This window comes from Netta rufina (assembly GCF_964035555.1).
Source record: "Netta rufina genome assembly, chromosome: 9".
Classification (NCBI taxonomy): Eukaryota; Metazoa; Chordata; class Aves; order Anseriformes; family Anatidae; genus Netta; species Netta rufina.
In genome coordinates this window covers 21,959,110-21,978,987 of record NC_140132.1, presented here as the reverse complement: position 1 = coordinate 21,978,987, position 19,878 = coordinate 21,959,110, and the positions used below count along the sequence as shown (strand labels likewise).

Sequence of the window (19,878 nt, the reverse complement as noted above, 5' to 3'; positions counted from 1 at the left end):
CTACGCCACCTCGCCGCCTCGCAGCTCTTCCAGCTCGGTCATGGTCTTGGCCGGCAGCTTCTTGCGGCGGAACACGGCCGCGATCTCCTCGAACGACTTCCCCTTGGTCTCGGGTACTTTGAGGTAGGCAAACAGGAGGAAGACCAGAAGCAGGACGGCGAAGATGACAAACACGTACGATCCACACAGGTCCTGCAGCGGGGCGAGTGAGAGCAGGGACACGGCCGTCAGCACCACGGGTGGCTCCTTGTCACCCTACCCCAGATGACTTGGAGACCCGGGGGACACGTGCACACCCCACCAGCCTGCCCTTGGGCCCTATCCCTATTTGTACCATTTTCCCGAGGTTTCTTACCGCAATGTACTGGAAGCACATCCCCACGATGAAGTTGCAGGCCCAGTTGCAGAAGCCGGCGATGGCGATGGCGGCAGGGCGCGGGCCTTGGCTGAACAGCTCGGCTACGATGAACCAGGGGATGGGCCCAGGCCCCACCTCGAAGAAGATGACGAAGAGGAAGATGGCGATCATGCTGACGTAGCTCATCCAGGCGAACTGGCTCTGCAAGAGGACACGCTCGGCGTTACGGCCCCAAAATGACTCTCTCATTAGTTATCGCTAATTTATTAGGTTTCTTTTTCAGATTTTTCCCCCTGTTCAGCCAAGTGGGGGACGGATGTGTGTCATTGAGACTCTGAACGTTTGTGCTGGTGCTGGCTGGGCGTGTGGTGGGACTGCAGGGGACAAAGAGTGCGATGTCCCAAGGCACTGCCCTCATCAGAGACAGCTCCAGCTATGGCTGTGTTGTCCCTTCTGAGGACAAATGTCTTCCAAGCTTCTATGAGAAGAAGCTTCAAAGCTTTCCCCTCGAGGGCTGGTTTGTCTTCTCTCATTTGCAAGCCACAGAGATAACGTGAGGAGCGAGCCTTACCAGGAGCACGAGTCCCACCGTCATGGCCACGGCGCTCAGCAGCATGCCCATCAGGCCAGCCAGGAACAGGGAGCGCCTGCCCGCCTTCTCCACCAGGAACACCTGCAGAAACACACAGCCGGTCAGCCGCCTGCTCTCGGGAGCTTCCACCAGGTCCATCGGCAGCAAACAGCCTGAAACAAACTTCTCCTACACGTGTATTTCTGGCTATGGACTTATTTTTCCCCTGTATCTATATTTGTCACTTCACCCAGTGGGGAGATGCAGGCAGCCCCAGAGGACAACGAATCTGTTTGTCCTAAGATACCCTCTGAGGCTGCCTGCTCCTTCCCTTCTGCTCTAAAGGACACTTTTGGCCATTACCTCAACCTCAGACATCTTTTTTTCTGCAATTATAACAAATGCTCCCAGGGGATGGTCTCACTGCTGGCGGCAGATCATCCTCCCTTCTCCCTTGCCAAGACCTGCACGGCCGTCAGTGCTTCTGCCTTTTGGTCGGGGTCTGTCATTCATTGACAGATGCGGGTAATTTTTAAAGGGCTTATGGCCAAAAGAAGCAAAGAGCAAATGTCCCCAAGGTGGATCTGGGACTGAAGAGACCGTCGGAGCTGGATGCAGCCCTCCTCCGGCTGCACAGCCTCCGTGCCTTGTTTCACCGTAACCACTCGGGCTTTCTCCTCTGCATGGGACTGGCAATGGACTTTCTCTAAAGAAGTTTTACCCCAATGCCATCCATAGGGTGGGCAAAGATCTTTTAGGACTGCGTATTTCTACAGGGCATCTAGTCCCACTACACGGTGAGCAAAAGCCCTTTGCTCCCTTATGCTCTCTAGAAATAGGAGGGAAAGGGCATTTCCTGCTCTTCCTATATTAATGGCCACATTAAAAAATAATTATCTCCTGATTGGAATTGTGTTAATCCTCTCAGGAGAGAGACAAGTGGAGGGAAAGGCAAAGAAAACTGGAGCCACCCTTTTATTGCTATGGAGTAGTGCCCAGAGCTGATGAGAATTGCTCTATTATTTTATTGCTGTGGAATAGCCTTCAGATATCAATCATGCAGATGCTGTGTGCTTAGGGGTGGGAAATTGAAAGAAAACAGATAAGAGAGATTGCGAGCTGCTGGCTTTACTCCAGCCCCTGCCTGCTCCTCGGGGAAATCGGACCCGCAGAATGTGTCTCGAAGGCAAATTTTGGTTTTGGGGCAGCACTGAGCTACCTGAGCATCCCCAAGCAAGGCAACGAGGCTTTCATTCATGATGCATTCAGCAGAGCTGTTTGGCAATGAGCCCTGTTTCAAGGCTTGGTTTTCCAGACGAGGGAATGCCCAGGGAATGATTTTTTTCCCATAGCGTGTGCAGGGTGGGCCCTGCAAAACTGCGACCCCCCCAGCCCCGGGATAAAATCGTGTTTCAAAGTCAAATTGCTGCTCACCCATTTTTGTAGCCTAGGGCAGAACTATTTACTTACAGAGATAACAGTGAAGACCGTGTTCACCACTCCAACGCCAATGGTTGCATAAACGGGTTGGTCAACTCCGGCTCTCTCAAAAATGTTTGTGGAGTAGTAAAAGATCTATCAAAATACAGCGGGATGGAGGATTAGGTAACAGGGCAGGGGGAACTTTTTGTTCTCCCGAGGGAAGAGCTGCTCTTGCTTGGCTGAGATTTGAAGCGATTTAATTGCAACCGATCTTTCAAATTGTAATGATTTGGTACAATAATTAAAGCTGAAACTTTCCAAGAAACCTGAGGGAGTTAAAAATCCCGTTGCAATTCCCCTCCTGAACTATGGCGTTTGCACGTGGAAAACTTTTCTTCCATGCAGCCCCGTGTTTAATCTTGAAAACCAGACCCCCAGCACGGCGTGTTGGAGGCAAACACCTTGGTGGGACTGAGCTTTAAAAGGATTTTAAAAGACTCTTGCTACATTGGAGTGACTCTGGTCCCTCCCTTCTCTCTAAGAGTAAGGCGATTCCTGCCTCGTGGAAGTTAAGGACAGGAGGTGAACGTGGATTTCTTTAGAGACAAAAGGATTTGGGAGGCTCACCGCATTGATTCCCGAGAACTGCTGGGATATCTGGACCATCAGCGCCACGATGACGGCCTGACGGTACTTCGAGGAGGTGAAAAGCTGCCCGATGAAGACTTTCTTCTCACTCGCCGCTTCTTGCTTTTCTTTCTCCATCTCAGCAATCTCTTTCATCGGGTCACAGTTTCCTCGGAGCCTTTTCAGACCTAACGAGAAAAAAAAAAAAAGAGGAACCATTGATTATGGAGCAGCCATGGCCACGCTGCGAGATGCGTGAGCTGCTGCAGGAACTGCTCGGGGTTTGCTGCATGATTGCAGTCGTGGGGATTTCCTACAAAAGTGTGGCAACAGAAAACCCTGCACCTGCTAGATGAAAGCCCTGGGGTGGAGAGGGGCAGTGTGGAAAGGAGCAGCTGCACCCAGGGACACCTGAGAGCCCTCAGCCAGGCTCTCCCCTCGGTGTTTAATACCACGGACGGTGTGAAAACAGCCCCAGACGAGCCCAGAGGTTGTGTCTTACTCTTTTTGGCCTCCTCCACCTTCCCCAGCTTGATGTAGAGGTATCGGGGGCTCTCGGGGCACAGCAGGAGCAGGAAGAACTGCAGCAGGGCGGCCACGCCGGACAGCCCCAGGAGCAGGGGCCACATCTCATCGTTGCCGAGGAGGAAATCCAGCCCCAGGACCTGCAATAATAGGGTCGGGTTTGAGAGGAGATTTACCCACAGGTTCCCAGCTGGGGTATCCCCAAGCCCTGCGATACCCTCTCTGCCCTGTGCCTTCTCCTCCTCACCTGGCTGATGAGGATGCCCGTGACGATCGCCAGCTGGTGCAGCGTCCCCAGCGCTCCGCGGAGGGCGGTGGGAGAGACCTCGCTCACGTACATGGGCACGAGGCCGGAGGAGAGCCCTGCAGGGAGCACACGGGGCGTCAGCACCCCGGGACGGCAGCTCCGTGGTCAGCAGAAACCTCTCCCCAAACCGGGAGGGAGGACGGAGCCCACATCCCATGTCCCACATCCCTCATCCCGCATCCCACATCCCGCCCTGCCTGCCTCCCGCGGGGCCAGCAGCGCTGTGCACGTGAACACGGGCAGCCCGGCATGGAGCAGAGAGCTGCTGGGAGCAGTTATTGCGGAGCAAAGAGCTCTCTCCAGTCTTTCCTTGACCCGTCAGAGTGCAGCGCTGCCTTTACACGCCAGTACCAGTGATAGCGAGCCGCATTTCTGAGCTGATTCCGATACAATCCCCTATTATCTGCCTGATATCTTCTCATCCCTATCCGTGGGGCTCCTGTACTAGGTGCAGCCGGCTGCAGATAGTGCTGTTGTCCGGGGAACCTTTCAAACACCGTGACTAACAGCGCGCTATGTGACAGCCACCACCAAGACCCAGCTTTGACATCAAGGCGCTGCTCCCCGCTCCCTTCTGGCGCGAGGGAAACCGAGCTGATTTTATGACCGAGCTGGCCCAAACGCCCCTGGGGGAACATCCCGGATTGAGGAGGACGGGTGTGTGTGGGGGGAGAGGCGAAGTGCCAACTGCCAAACCCCTCGGGAACCCCAAAAAATATTAAAAAAAAAGAATAAAGTTACAAAAGGTGAGAAGCCCTCAGTGTGCACTCACCGCAGTACAGCCCCGTGATGGCCCTGCCGGCGATGATGAGGATGTGCGACGGCCCGAATTTGGCCAGCCCCATGAGGAGGTTGCCCACGATGGAGAGGACGTTGACCACCAGCATGGCCTTCACCCTGCAGGGAGGCAGCACCGCTCGGCCCTGCGCCCCCAGCACCGCCGCAGGAAAGAGCCAGCGGGGAAAGGGCGACGGGGACACGCAGCAGGGGGGCAGTCGGGGTGCCTAAAACACGTTATAGGGCCGGGGGAAAGCCTATCCAGAAACCTTCCTCTTGCTTTTGTCATACAGGGAAAGGTGGGATCAGTAAATGCTGCTCGTTGATCTCTGGTCTCAGTGCTCAACGTTGCAATAAAACATCCGATAAATTATTTAGGGTTTTAATAAGTCAGAGCTCCGGGATGCTTGGAGAGGTATTTTGGAGGTTTGAGGGGTTTTTCATTGTATTAGGAAAAACAGCATGAATGGTGTTTTTATAAGAAGGACACCGTTTTTTGGAGGAAAACAAACAGGCAAACAGAAAGGCTCCGGCTCTGTCTAAAGTCTGAAATTCCTGGCGAGGGGTCTGGGTGCCGTGACTCGCCTGGGGAGAGCTCGGGAGCAGGGAGGGCAGGTGGAGGACTTCCAGCCCCGGAGCGTTCACAGAAAGCCATAAATACCTGAGGAAATGAGGCCAGTGCCTCCCAGCCCTCCACCCCCCCGGCGCCCCACAGAGACCCCCTCAGGTGCGTGGGGCTACGCGGCAGCCTCCTCGTTAGAGGGCAAACCAGAGCCTCGTGGCCGGCACGCAGGAAAAATCGGGGTGAAAGATGCCCTTTTTGCCTCAAACGGGGGGAGGGGGTGGGTGGGGTGGGTGGGCTGCTTCTCACCTCCCCAGCCGGTCGCCGATCCAGCCCACGGTGAAGGAGGACACCATGCCGCCGATGGCGAACACGGACACGGAGAGGGACCAGAACATGGTGAGGACGTGCGAGGAGGCAGCCGGGTCCTCGGGGGGCACGAGCATCCCCTCGGTGCTGCCCCAAGCCCCCGTGCCGGGGACGGTGCTGGGGACGGTGCTGGGGACGGTGCTGGGGATGGTGCTGGGGACGGGGCCGTCCTCCTCGGAGGCGTTGGTGGCCAGCCTGTCCATGGGGACGATGCCCAGCACGCGCGCATAGTGAGCTTCTATCACCTGCAAAGAGGAAAATCGCCGTCGGCTCACATCTGTACCCCGCCGGCTGTGTTTTGGGGTGTTTTCCACCAGGGAATGGGGACACCCCGGGGCTCCCCGGGCTCCTGACCCTGCAGCCCGGCTCGGCGCTTACCTTCTGGGGCGCGTTGATGACGCCCAGGCTGTAGCCGTACTGGAAGAAGCCCAGCACCGCGGTGAAGACGGAGAGGACCAGCGTTCCCGTCAGGTGCTGCCGAGGGAGCAGAGAACAGCCTCAGCCCCTGCCCTGCCCCAGGACCCCCGGGTGAGCCCCCGGGGTCGCTCTGTGCACAGAGCAACCTGAGCCCACCGCCCTGCTGGTCCCCGGGGGCTTTGTGGGGCCGGCAGCAGGAAGGGGCACAGCAGTGCTGCTGGAGCAGAGCAGCTCAAAAAACAAAACAAACAAACAAAAAAAAAAAAAACAAAAAAAACAGCCAAGATTTTGTTTTTCAGCAATCCCGTTCCAAATATCTTTTCCCTTCATCGCGGTTGAAATTATCCCGCAAGGTGACAAAGTTCTTAAAAAATAGCAGCAAATAATCCCTCGGCCCCTTTGCCCCCGCTCTGTACACAAACCTCACAGGCCAGATAATTAAGGGGGAAAATTTTGTTGGCTTTGCTCTTAGCGGGCAATAAATACCACCCCTGGGTGCTGGTTTCCCTTGGGAATTCCAGTGCACAGGCGGTGCTGGGCTGTGGTTACCTTCTCCGCTTGCATTTTGCTTTTCTTTTCCATCCCTCGGCTCCTCCGCTGCGCTCCCGGCTCTGTCCTGGGCTGCGGGACGAGGGCTCAGTGCAGGAGGAGGGACAGCGGGAGCAGCGAAGAGGTTTGACACGGGAGATGGAGCTATATCACCTCCAGGGTTAATGAGAAACCCGTCTCCCCAGCACTTATATCCTCCATCTGGCCGGCCCTGAGCCCTTCCTGCCAATCCCGTGAAATTTTGGGGGGGACAAACGAAAGAACGGGACGGCCCCAAAGACAGGGAGTGGACCTGGGGGATTTTTGGCTGTCCCTCGGTGAGGCAGCCAGCAGCACTGGGATGTGGTGTGGGGGGGGCTCGGGGATGTGCCGCAGCCGGGCTGTGGGCGCTCTGCACCCGTCTTGGCTTCCACCTGGGATTTGTTTGCTGAACCCCCAAACGTCTCGCTGAGCTTCAGCAAGAAGAAAACTTCCCGGCACGTGTAGCAAAGATGCTAGAAAACGAGTGGTTTATTTCACCATCACTTGGCACCCGGTTGAAAACAGCTTTGTGTGTGTGCGTGTGTCGTGCACGCAGAGGATGCACAAACCCCGAGGTGTGCGGGTCTCTGTGCAGCCACCGCCGCACACCTGCAGCCAGGGAAGGAGAGCGCTGTAGGCATGGACGGAGACACGACACAGCAAAACGGCCCAGAAACCACCACGAGGCCGTCCCTGTTCGTTACGAAGCCCACCACGGGGCTCGCGCCGTGCTGCCGATGCTGCCGATGCCGTCGGGTATCGCTGCCCTGCCGAACTTTGCACCTTGATGCAAAATCTGGTCTGAGCTGGTCTTGTGGGCGCGGGCACTGCCACCATCAGCTGGCGATGGATGCAGAAGCCAGCGCTGGCACGCCAAGGCCTGACTCAGCCCCGAGGTGATTAACGCGCCCAAGGTGAGCTGCGGTGGCTTTGGCAGCCGAGGTGGGGTGAGTCACCGATGCTCAGGCAGCCTTCACATGGGCGCTACATGCACCTTCTACGGAGGAAGAGGAAAAAAAAAAAAAAAAAGAGAGAAAAAGACCACTAATCTTTGCTCTGGTCTCAGAGTAAAACTTTAACCTGGGCAAAGTGTTCGCTGCATTCCTGCGCGCATTGATCGCGGCCCCGCCAGCTTCGGGAGGATCTGGGACACTTGCACGTGTCCCTGCGTGGGGTGCCTGAGGTGAGGAGAGCAATGGGGGCACCGGTGGGGCGTGGATGATGGGAAACACCAAAAAAAGAGAGCGGGGTGATGCTGGGGTACCCAGCGCTGTGATGCACACTGCCAGAGACTTGCCCCTGGGCAGTTTTAATTAAATACATTAATTAAATATGTTAAAGCACACATTTAGCTCCTGGTGGCACTGTCACAGCCCAGCCCGTGTGTTTTTCTGAACTGGGCTCTGGATGCGGCCGTGTCGCCTTGCACAGGTTTGCAGCGGGCAGCTCAAGGCTGGCTTGCAGGTGGGAAAAGGCTGCTTGGTGTCCGAACCCAGGGCCGGTGCACAAACCCAGGGCTGTTATAAACCCAGAGCTGATGCGTAGACCCAGGGCTGGTGTGTAAAGCCAGTGCACGACCCCAGGGGGCTGTCAGCTCAGCGCCTGCCAGCGCACAGCGCTCCTGCTACCAGAGCGAGGTGCCCGAGCCCAGCCCGCCCGTGCTGGAGGAAAGGCGGCCCCAGGAGCTGCAGGAGCAGAAGGAAAAGGAGCCGCACGCCCGGGTGCTGAAGGCACAGTTCTGGCTGACGCCAGAGAACGAGGGCGGTGGTCCTGCGAAATGCACAGATAAAAACCCCGCTGTGCACCCTCGGCGTTGTTTGCCCACAGCAGCACTCCCACTGCTGCTCGGCGGGTTCCTTATTAATAATGTGCAAGATCCACGCGCGGTAACGCGCCGCTTGGTCGTCCCTGCTGCCTACTATGCCGTGCCTACCGCAATTAGCGGTGCTGCCAAACACGATGGGATGTGATAAAAGCCCTGGGTTAAGGTTTGTGTCAGGCTGAAGAGCTGGGCGTGCTCTCACAGCACTGAAAGCGGCTCAGAGCACGGACAGCGAGGTTTCTCTGCGCTGGGGTGGCCGAAACACCCTTGCTGTGGTCCTGGGCTTACTCCGAGGCAGCTTTCTTGCGAAAAGCAAACCAGACGAAGCAGGAAAAATAAACCAGGAAGACGCAGCTCCTAGGGCTGTGGATTTCCAGATAAAAGCACGACGGGGAGAGGCACACCAGAGGTTTGCACGGGAGCGTTACGCACTGCAGGACTTCAGGCACATCCAGGTAACACCACCCGCGGCCGTGGCGGTGTGCAAGGTGAGCGCTTGGGCTGGGTCTGGAGGTGGAGAGCGGTGCCAGAGCACAGCAGGGGGATGTGGGCAGCCAGCAGACACCACCAGGATGTGGTGGTAGCGGCAGCATCCTGCTCCCTGAGCAGCCACGTCATTGCTGAACAAACCAACCTCTGCCGGGTCTCGCAGTGAAGCAGCGAGTGGTGCCCGCGCCGTGCCCGGCACGCCGCCTCGGTGCCCAAATCCCTGCACCAGCTGCAAGGGGCCAAGAGGCCAGGGCTGAGCCCAGGAACCGCAGCCCCACAGCCTCAGCCAGCCCCCAGCCTCCAGGGGCACGTTTAGGGCCACCCCGAGCATTCCCCTTCCGTCCCCACATACATGTATGCAATAACAACCCCCAAACCACCCCGCAGTGAGAAACGAGCCGTGAATCGCGCTCTGACAGGGGGTTGGAAACGCTTTAAATCTGCAACAGGCTCAAATGCATCTCACACTGCAGCCTTTATTTCTCATTCTGGGACGCCCCGACCCCTGTGCACTCATCCTGCCCCAAAATGTTGCTTCCTGAGACCCTCCAGGAAAACAGCATCACGGCTCCGAGCCCTGAGAAGCCACTGGAGCCCGGAGACTTGCTGCCAGCTATCGCCCCGCGTGGTGCTCACAGAAATCTGAGAGGCATGGCTTCGTGTCGAAGGCTCGTGATTTATTGCAGTTGGCACCAGAAATGCTTTTGATCTGTTATGTCCGTGTACACACTGTAAACAGAACTGTGTTAATATTGGCTTCTTAGGATTGTTTCACATGACTCCGTGGTTTTAAAAAATACATTCACAAACTAGCGTATGTTTAAACACAACGATTCCTTTTTATTTCATAACTGTACTCAAAACCCCACAATTAAAAAATAATAATTTAAAGCCGTGTATTCTGAACCAGTCACATCAAGGAGGGGAGCAAAATAAAGAGGAAAGGAGAGTCATCAGTTTGCAACATAATTTAATAAACCCCTCTGGTTTCAGGTAGCGACCACAGAGAAAATACAAAGAGCTGGTGGCAATCAGACTGCGACGGGACTTGTCCCCGGGTTCGTTCCAGCACTGTGGTATTAGGGCCGGCACTGCAGCTTGTGGGGCCGTGCTGGACCAGAGGCAAGTGGCCAGCAGCAGGAGGGTGCCCGGTGCCCACGAGGTGGCCCAGGAGGCTGCCCCCACCAGCACCGAGCCGCGTGGCTGTGGGCATCGTGTCCGGTCCCACCCCGACCCATCCCATCCCCGCCGCTGCACCCCCCCGGCAAGCAAACACTTTTTGCCCTGGATAAAGATTCGAGTTTGACCAGGTCCTGTTGATTTAATCATTTTTTAATAAAGCCATCGTTACTGAGTACACCAAGATTGCCAGGTAAGCTCTCTATATGTCGCTGGAGGTAACAGTGCTGTGATCAACAGCAAAACAACAAAAACAAAACAAAAACAAAAAACCCAACCAAAAAAAAAAAAAAAGAAAAAAAAAAGAGAACAAAACCCAAAACAAAACGAGGTAGGTTAAAAACCAGCAACACAGACCTTGTTATGCGACACCCCAATACCACAGGCGGCCATGCTTGCAGCTACTGAGAAAGAAAACCCCAGATACGCACTGAAAATGTAAATCAACTGAGCAGAGTTTATAAGGACACGATTCAACCTGAACTAAACACACACACATTTCGGCACAGATGTTGTCTTCCACTGTATGTTGGGTAATTCGTAGGGAGCGGAGGGGGCAGAAAACGAGTATAGATTCAGACCCTTGGCCGAAGAAACCACACACATATATATAGTTTGAAGCTCTTTACAAGCCCGATGCAGCAAGGCGCAGGGTGGGCGGCTCGCTTCGGCCCCGTCGCCTCCAGGGGCAAGCGCCCGCGGCTCGCGGCACCTCCGGCATCGGGCCCGGTGCCCGCGGCACCCCCGGGAGCCGTCTGCGGCCGCGGCCCCCCCGTGGCACCCGGTCCCCTCCGTCCCCGTCCCGGTGCCCCCGCGGCGGGCGGGCGGCCGTCCTCTCCCGCCAGCATCCGGAGCAACAGCAAACGGCACCACTGTCCCTGTCACGACACAGCACTGGGTGAAGATCCATATAGAAATATGGATTGACAGACTTGACAAAAATGGTAGCTGATTTTTATTAGTCTAAGGCTAGTAGCTTAGCCATTTAAAATCCATTTCCCAAAAGAGGGGAAAAAAAATCTATTATTTTTCTCTTCTTTAAAAATCCGTTAAGCCGTTGCTGCCAAAAGCAACATGTAAATGTTGGTGAAGGCAAAAGATTTCTAAAATTACCCAGCTATACGGTTATGGCCTTCATCACAAAGATAAAAGGTACATTTATTGTGCTGTCTCTCACCAGATTTAATTGGTAACTTTACAACATACTATATATTTGATGCTAGCAGGCAGACAGAATTAAAAACAGACTTTTTGACACTTGTTTCTTTCCCCGTTCTTACAAAGTAGGGGACAAAGAAAAAGTAAAATTAAAAAAAAAAAAAAAAAAAAGAAAGAAGAAAACTCATAACCCACTATAACACAGCGTAATCAGGAGACCTGGGGAGGCGGTGTCCCTATTCCAAGCGCGAGCGCCCGTCCCTGCCGCGCGTGCCCGAGCCCCCCGGAGCCGCTCCCTGGGGCAGCGCTGAGCCGGCAAGGGGAGCGTGGGGAGCGGTGATCCGCAGGGCCCTCCGCACCTGCCTCTACAGTGTTAGTCCACGTGTTTAATGTCCTTTAAATTAGAAATAATGCCACGGAGGTAAGTGCCGAGTGCTCCTCTGTTACCAGTTCATCATGGAGTTTCTGTTGAGGGTCATGAAAAACACTTGGCTGCTCCCTCCGGATCTCACCGACGCGAAAAATACCTGGATGGAGACAAAAACACCCTGTATTAAATGCTGGCAAGGGTGAAAAGGAGTTTATTGATTGTCTTGTGAACCAGCAAAGCAAGAGCTGAGCCACACCCCGTGCAGTCTGCTCCATCCAGACCTGCCTCTCTGCTCTTTTCTCTGGGTGACAGCAGAAACGTGGGCAGAGATGTGGGAGCTGCTGGACCCGAGGGGTGCTCGCAGTGCCTGCAGCCCAGCCCAGGGAAGTGGCTGCCAGCGAGAGCAGCGCAGCCCTGGAAGGAGCCAGCCCAGCGAGGCCAAGCAGGGCTCGGCTCAAATCCCAAGTGCTTATTAGTAAACACCGTAATAAAACCTCCCTCGCTATCACCACTGCAGAGAGCAAGGTTTGGAAAGCCTTAAAAATACCAAGTTTATCACACAGCACTGCCATGGCATCATTTATTATGCAACATTAATGTGACTGCTTCCAGGGCTTTATATCCTGCTAAACGTTAACCATTTGGGTCAATACGGTAGTTATCTGCCTTGGCTGAAAATGCTCTTCTTTGCAGAGGTTAGTTACGTTATTTCAGCTACTTCTGAATGCTACGTCAGGGAAAACTCAAACTTTCCTTCAATATTTTCAAGACACACAAAGCCATCAGGGCTCTCTAGGAAGAATATGCAGTTTGGTGCTTCCGTCTGGATCCACCAACATCTGACCACAGTGTAAGTCTTAAAAAATAAGTAATTTGCAAGCATTTTAAGGGGACACTTCTTCAGCTTCTGCTGCTGAAGTATGTGAAGACTTAGTCCTTTCTGAAACAAAAAATCATTCAGTCTTCACAGCACTTTCATGATTAGCCACTTGCCCAGAAAGAGAAACACCTGTTTGAGGTATCTCAGATGCACCAGCGGTCAGCTGGTTCCATCATTTTAGAAAAATAGAGGTGCTTTTCACCCCCCAGCGTTCTTAGAAAAGGAAAAAATCAATAGGAACAAAACAGAAAAAGACCAATTTAAATGAACAATATAAAACCTAGAGTCAAGTTCTCAAAAGTAAGAAAAAAAAAACAACTAAAGGTATTTGGACACAACTAAAATTCAGCCTCATGAGCAACTTCGCACGAAATACCTCAATTAAGAGATAAGGATACATTTTTTCCAGAGTCCCAATGCAACTTCATGCAACAGGTAGGCCAACTAAATAAACTAATTGCGGCCTCAAATCTTGTTTATTGCATGTTATTAAACCCTGCTCTGGTGACACAGCAATCAGTTTCTTCACGTGTTTCGAGCTTGTGCTCTTTACAGAAGAATTCCCCGCTCCATGGTCCTGGTTTATCCTGGTGAAATCTTGTGACACGAGAAAATACCACCAGCAGAAATCAGATCTCAGCATTCAACCACCTCTTCCATGAAGATATCCCTTCTCCTCCAGGCATTTCTTCTTCCCTCATTCCCTGCACACCTTCCTCCCTCAGCAACACCCAAGCCAAGGGTAATCTGCACAGCCATGAAACTTGACCACGCAGCTCTGGTGCCCCTCCAGAACAATATTTATCAACGTTTTCCACACAAAAAGATGGGGGTACATGGAGAAAACAGCTTATCATCACAGAACTACAAAGGCATCTTAATGTCTCGACACCCAAGTTCAGATTAGGGTTACTTCCACAACCTTACTGCTACCATTTCTCAACTTTTGCAGTTTATTTGGTGGCCTCAACAATTAACGTTCTGATGCAACACTTGAAAGAAATTCAAGCCAAGTCAACAGAGACATCACTTTGAGTTGGAAGAGATCTTGGTTGATATTCCCACCACAGGCTGAGATCTACATCCACTGAAGAGAATTAATTGGGACTGGGTTTATGGGTATTGTTTATTAAACAGGACCTTCAGCTTAATTACTTATTAACCCCAAGATAAACTAGACCCGAAGTCTAAAAGTAGTTGGTTGTAGCGTAAAGCATGGATACAAGCTTTGAAGTGGACTCACCTTATCATTTCTTTCACATAGAAACTTTAACCTTTGAGCTCGCTTGTGCATAAATACTCCGTCCAAATGTCCTGTCTCCACTGACCGGATTTCAATAGCTTTCTCTCCCCAGCCCATTATTTGATTGGAATGAATGTAGGCTGTCAAAAGGAAGCGTTTGGCACATGTTACTACAGGTGTTGAGCTAAATATTACACAATGGGCACAAAAACTCTTATCAGCTGTTACTCAGAGTCTACGTAGACGAATCACAGAGCTCTGCTAAATAGCCTTTAAGTAGTACTTTTAATCCAGAAGTTGCTGAGTGCTTTAAAGAGAAGATGTTACGCTTCTGCTTTCTGCAGGTGAGGAGCTGGATAGTGACCTGCCTGCACAGTCTGTGGAGTCTCTGTCCCACTCTGCACCCGGCGCCTCTTCCACTCAACACAGCATCCCACCAATATAACAGCTTATACTTAGGATAAAACACGGATAAAATATTCAGTAAGTCATCTGCTTTTTCTGTGCAGGACCAAACTGTATAAATTTAGCAAGTGCATCTCTTATCTGGCTGAGAGAAATCTCCTTTGATAAACAAAATCCCAAATGACTCTAACTCAGCATCCTTGACTCTGCATCTTACACCGTTACCTCTGTCCTCTACTAAACCACATCACTGACCACATCTAAACGTCTTTTAAAGACCTCCAGGGATGGTGTTGTATGTGTTTTATGCAGGTGAAGAGGAAGGGTTGACCTACCCACAGAAGTAGGCATCTCTCCCCACTGGAGCACCACATCTTTAGTTATCCGTCCGTAGGTGTTCACGTACACGCCTTCGTCCTCGTAGCACACAAGCATCTCCATCCCGTCTGTTTTAGGCAGGATGACAATGGCGTGAGGAGTAATATTGCCCTGAATCTGCAGTTAAAATAAACCCTACAAGTCAGAATTACATTGAATGGAGAAAGTGGTAGGGGGAAGGGAGCAGAGCCTTAGAAAAAACAAAACCCAAAACCACACCGAGAACAAAACCCTCACTCCATTCAACAAACAGGCATCAGCTTTTAGAGATAAGCTTGAAGGGGAATAAACTGTCATGTTTACCCTACCATCAAAGCTGTCGTAGACATCAAGGATAAACAGGTTCAGCAATTATAGAGAGATCACAACATATACGCCCCCAAGAGTGACGGCTGACACTTGGCAGTAACACAAATCAGCAACTGTTGACTGATGAATCCATCTTCTATTCAAATTAAGGCAAATAAACCCAGAATTTTACAGGTAGTTCTAGGGAGGAAACATTCCCCTTTCCTGAGGGTAGTAACAGTAACTTTCCACCCCCACCTGACCTTCCATAGGTAAGAAAACAAAACCATCCCAAACTGCCCCTATATTTCTCCTAGGTTTCCTGCCAGCTCTTGCAGCAGCTCTGTTGCTCTACTCAGCAGTTCCTGGATTCCATCAGTAACACCATTTTTCCCCCTAAGCCCCTTTCTCATGCTGGTTGGTACAACAGCATGGATGGAGCTTAAATAAGCCACCAAGAATATCCTTATCTACAATATTTTTTGTAGCACTGGTTCTTTCTTGAAATAGCCTATGGACCTGAGAGAGAACCTGTGGTGAGTCTCCGCTGCCCGGGAGTTGGGCATTTCAGCCTACAACCTGGCTGAGATTTGGGCTACCCTAATCCTGCAACCTTTGCTTGGGCAAATTGCACCGCCTCAGGGTATCTCGCCCTACAAAGAGCTCCATTACTGCTCCATGCGGTGTCAGGACTAAGATTCTCCTTTCTGTGGGACCTGGCAACCTTACACCTGCCTGCTTGTGCACAAGGACAGCAGTGGCCTGTGTGAATGATGGCCATGAAGTTGGTGATACCTCCGCGTCCTCTTTAGGCAAGCTACCAGTGAGGATGGCACTGGAGAACGTCATACCCACGGCAGGATGTCCCCTGACCGGTCAGCATTTTTGAGATACCAAAAGCCCGGCCAAACCTTGCTGGGGACCTGCGTTAGTCATGCAGCAGCACTCCCCCATGTACTCACGTGAGATGGTATATAGATATCATAAGAGTTCCCAGAATCTACATCAATCACATGGAAACCAGTGTGGGATCCAAAGATAACCTTGAGTCTCTGACCCTCTTCTACAGTGAGATCGACAAGCAACGGTTTGTGCTGGAGATCTGCAAAAGACTTTTATAATCCTTTCAGTGAGTATCACGGAAAACCAACAGATCCCTACAGCAGACTGGTGCAGTTTTGAAATCGCATTTATTTGACCGTGTTTCCTATTAAACATGTCATTATTTATATTCCTGCCTCTGTTCCTACGTCAGACACATCAGGGGTATTACGCACTCACTCCAGCCACCCGAGCAGAGAGGTGCTCACCCTTGCCAAGCACAGCTTTTCCCCAGGAGCCCGAGGCCAGCCCGACAGTTTGGTCTCTGAAGGAAGGAGCCAGAGACCTTGGTTGTACATCAGCATGCAGCTCAGCCAGCATGCAGGGACGCCCCAGTTCTGGTGCTGCTCAGCGTAACCAAGAGCAAAGTCTGCACACAGCTGTGAGCAGCCACCTCCCCTCTCGGTGGGTATCACCACTCCAGTTTGGGCAGCTAAAACAAGTAAAATCAGACATCCTTTATCCTGTTCAAGCTAACGTGCTGGGTACACGTTGGGATAAGCTCCCTGGCACGGACCAAGCTGGGACAGAGTACGTCCTCCCATGGCTTAGGTCTCCAGCAGAAGGGTGAAACACCCCCAGGGAGAGAGAAGGGCGAATTGCCCCCTGCACAAGCACCCCTCTGACTCCTGACAGGGGAAATTAGTGAGTGGAAAAGCAGCAGCAGGAGCACCAACCAGCATCCTAACTGCAGCCCGTGGAGGCTGGATCCCAGGCTACTTAACTGCTGCTGAGCTCTTCAGATCACCCAGCCCATTTATTCTGGCTTTTGTTCAGAGAAAGCAAATGTGACCTAATACTGAATAAGCCCATTTGTGCTGGAAGGATGCAAAATGAGATTACTCAGCGTGAAAGTCTCCAGAAGGCACTGCCCCTTGTGACTTGCTGCTGCACAGAGCTTAGAAGGAAAAGTGCTTTAAAGTACTAAGTACAAAATACCCGTTGGCAGGTTATGTAGGAGAAAGGTCTCACTGAAGGAAACTGAGGTAGATGAAAAAGGAGAGAAAGAGAGAGGGAGAGAAAGAGTGGGTCATTCTCCTGGAATTTCTATCTTGAAACAGAATCCACATTGCAGAAGGGGAGAGGACCTTGCAAAATAAAAATGGAAAACAATGCCAGCCCATTTTCACATTACACGTGGAAAATTAGTCAGAAGTTAAAGCAGGCAAACGAACACAAAAGAAAAGCAACCCAAAACCCCAACTTAATTTTACTCAAGGACACTTGGCCAGCTTTCTGCAAACTTCCCCTGTGAAGCCTCCCAGGAAAAGCTAGAATTAATGCCTAATTGTTAGCCATAAACAGCGCGTATCACATCTCTTCAGCCAGGAGTTTCAGAACTCACTGCCAGGGGAAGTACAAGGATGATAACGTTTCTGAGGAGTGCTTTTGTTTGCGTCCTTGAGACCTGAAAGGCCTGGCACCTCGCAGCAAGTCTGTCAGGAATCGCTGCGGGTGCTTCTCTTCATCGGCTCTCAAGAGACTGAACCCAAGTCTCAGGTCCCCGAGGGACTACATAAGCAAGACACTTTTCTGTTCTGCATTGTACAGAAACCTCGCGTATTTGCAACTACAGAGCGTATTTTGGTGACCAGAAAAACGTACCTTAAATGCCATAAACTTGTGATATGGTTTAGGAGCCCAAGCATAGATCTCTACAGCATTCTTTAAGGCAATCACCAAGAACTTGATTCTTTCATATTTCACTAAAATTAAAAAAAAAACAAAAACAAAAAATACACAGCAATGTTTAAAACATTCACTTTTGCTTTGTGGCTGAGTAATTTATCTCTAAAACCAGCTTCTAAGGCTCTCCCTCTGTTGGTTCCCACGTGGTAAAATGTCCACCTAATACATATAGATAATATCAAAATTATTTGTGGCTCTGGTCTGCCCGTAATTTTAAGAGAAATCATCAGATCAAGTCTAAGACTATAGAATAAACATCTCCAAGACTCCAAGTATCTTTTGCCTGTAACATATGCAGTACATGACTAATCAGATAAAGCAGAAGATGTTTAACAACAAGCCATTTTATCACGTAGGCTATGATAGAAGAACTCCCAGTGCCCAGTGCTGTGGGGCAGGCAACCAGCCCTCTGCATCCAGTTAGCATCACCCTCTCCAGGCTCAGAGCTACGGACACAATGCACCTTCTCAGTGCGAGAGCCAACCAGATGCTATTTTCACAGCTGTAGTGACACAGAAAATGCCTCCAGCCATTTTCCCACTGGCGCCAGCCCAGCAGGGTGGCCCCAGCCACTCACCAACTTTGTAGTGGATGCAGCCTTCCAGGTCCCCAACCGTGATCCAGCCCTGCTTCTTCTCCACTTCGGGGTCGTTGTGTAAAATCCTGTTTCTCAGCCAGGACAGATAGTACACTCGCAGCTTGTTCTTCTTTCCTGTTGGCAAAGGAAACCTGGCCATAAGAGGCAGTGAGAAGTAACAGAGCACCACCCAGCCCCATGGAGAGCCCCAGGCTCCTCCTCTCTGTATGCCACACAGGGCAAGCAGAACACGCTTGCACGGAAAACCTTGAGATTTCAGTGTTTATTTTCACTAATGTATTTCACTAAGATAAAATTTAAGTTATTTTCAAAAGGAAGTTGAAATAATAATATAGTTGGTTTTGTATTTTTGCTTGTGCCTTCGTCTCCCACTCCGCTGGCAGATGCGGTACGAGCTGGGCTCTGCTTACTGCAGGCTGGAAACTCCAGCTTGCACAAATCGGTGCTCACGGAGAGAGAACCAGGCATGGCAGGGCCAGGAACGCAGCTCTTACACCTCAGATATGGCTACACAAAATAAGCCTTTCAGCTCCGGCATGGAAGGCTCTCATTTTGGACAGAGAAACCTGGGAACACCGCTCTGCTCACCCAGCTCTGCCTGCAGCCCTGCTGGGGAGCAGTGAATGCAGCTGATGTGTGAGTATTGACTGGGGAATATGGACGAGGTTATCGATGGGGTGAGAGAGGGGTACCTGATATTGTTACAAGGACGTTCAGGCCCTCGAGCACGTCCATCTGTTGGAACCGCCGTCTGTTGATGAGGTTGTACACCTTCCCCTGCCCGCTTCGGTCCAGCAGCATCAGGCCATTTTCTGTGCCCACCAGCAGATTTACACCTGAAACGGGGAGAGCAATGGGCATAAGGACCAAAGCTGCTGCCCACCAGCGGATTGCACCCCGAGCTCATTCTTCACCACCACCCCATGACAATCACAACTAAGGGCAGCGATCCCACAGACCAGAAGCATCACTTTTACACCAAAGGGCCTTGGGGACAGAGCTGGCATTAGCCTTGCCCAGGATGGAGAGCAGGACAACCAGAGGCAGGAGCTCGGTTCTGCCATAAAATGGTGTCGCATTGCTAGCCACGTCCCCTAAAAGCTCTGCCGAGGGCACAGTGAGACCAGGAGCTCACCCCACAAAGCAGCACAGAGTATCTCCGAGTTGAAGCGCTTCTTGTACTTCCTTATCTCCGGGGTGTCGCTGTGGGGGCGGATGTTGGTAGGGTTCACGTTCACCACGGAGATCTTCCTGGCTTCGTTCAGCTTGGCCTGCTCCTGTCTGAGCAGCTCGCTGGTGAACAGTGCTGACAAGGAAGCAACAAAACGATGAGGTGTGACTGATTAGAGGAAGAAAACCCTTGTTTTATCTTCTGATGGGAAGTTATCACTATGCTACAAGCCATTAGTTTCGTGAGGTAACATCAGTTGTTCCTCACAGGTTGGAACCAACACCAAAGCCCTAAGAGGTGATGTCCCCTGGCCTCCTGCCCTGCCCACTGAGATGACCAGCCCTACCCTCTGCCTGCCCACCCTCATCCATCCATTTTCAATGAATTCTGAACACGTGCAAGCTTTCTGAAGCAGCTGCCACCTCCTGACTCTGCTAGAAACATTTCTGCCAGGTGCCTGGGCAGAAAGGGATGTGTGGATTTCTGCTGCTTCCTGTCTTCTCTCTGACCTTTCTGGTGGGATTTCACTGGTGGGGGGGAAGGAGTTGGATGGAAATTGGAGAACACAAGGGTACAAACTCAAATGATCTTTGGACAAGGG

At 51.9% G+C, this 19,878-nt stretch overlaps 2 protein-coding genes across 5 annotated transcripts in view; both read right to left on the bottom strand.

Moving 5' to 3' along the window:
• Positions 1-6,517, bottom strand: SLC2A2 (solute carrier family 2 member 2; the record flags this gene model as incomplete). The annotated part of the gene is made up of 11 exons (XM_084292406.1): positions 1-192; positions 356-559; positions 930-1,031; positions 2,400-2,504; positions 2,979-3,166; positions 3,481-3,643; positions 3,751-3,866; positions 4,583-4,707; positions 5,459-5,763; positions 5,897-5,992; positions 6,485-6,517. The coding sequence occupies 11 exons, from the start codon at positions 6,515-6,517 to the stop codon at positions 1-3; spliced, it is 1,629 nt and encodes a 542-aa protein (XP_084148532.1).
• A 3,571-nt stretch (positions 6,518-10,088) lies between these two features.
• The window catches only part of TNIK (TRAF2 and NCK interacting kinase), a 139,508-nt gene continuing 129,718 nt past the window's right edge, over positions 10,089-19,878 (bottom strand). For all 4 annotated transcript variants that reach the window (XM_084292414.1, XM_084292417.1, XM_084292416.1 and 1 more), the window contains 8 exons: positions 19,242-19,412; positions 18,799-18,942; positions 18,086-18,220; positions 17,424-17,524; positions 15,680-15,829; positions 14,387-14,546; positions 13,647-13,786; positions 10,089-11,680 (listed from right to left, as the gene is read on the bottom strand). In XM_084292414.1, coding sequence (XP_084148540.1) covers positions 11,597-11,680; positions 13,647-13,786; positions 14,387-14,546; positions 15,680-15,829; positions 17,424-17,524; positions 18,086-18,220; positions 18,799-18,942; positions 19,242-19,412 — 1,085 coding nt within the window. In that variant the 3' untranslated portion in view covers positions 10,089-11,596. The remainder of the gene's footprint in view (positions 11,681-13,646; positions 13,787-14,386; positions 14,547-15,679; positions 15,830-17,423; positions 17,525-18,085; positions 18,221-18,798; positions 18,943-19,241; positions 19,413-19,878) is intronic.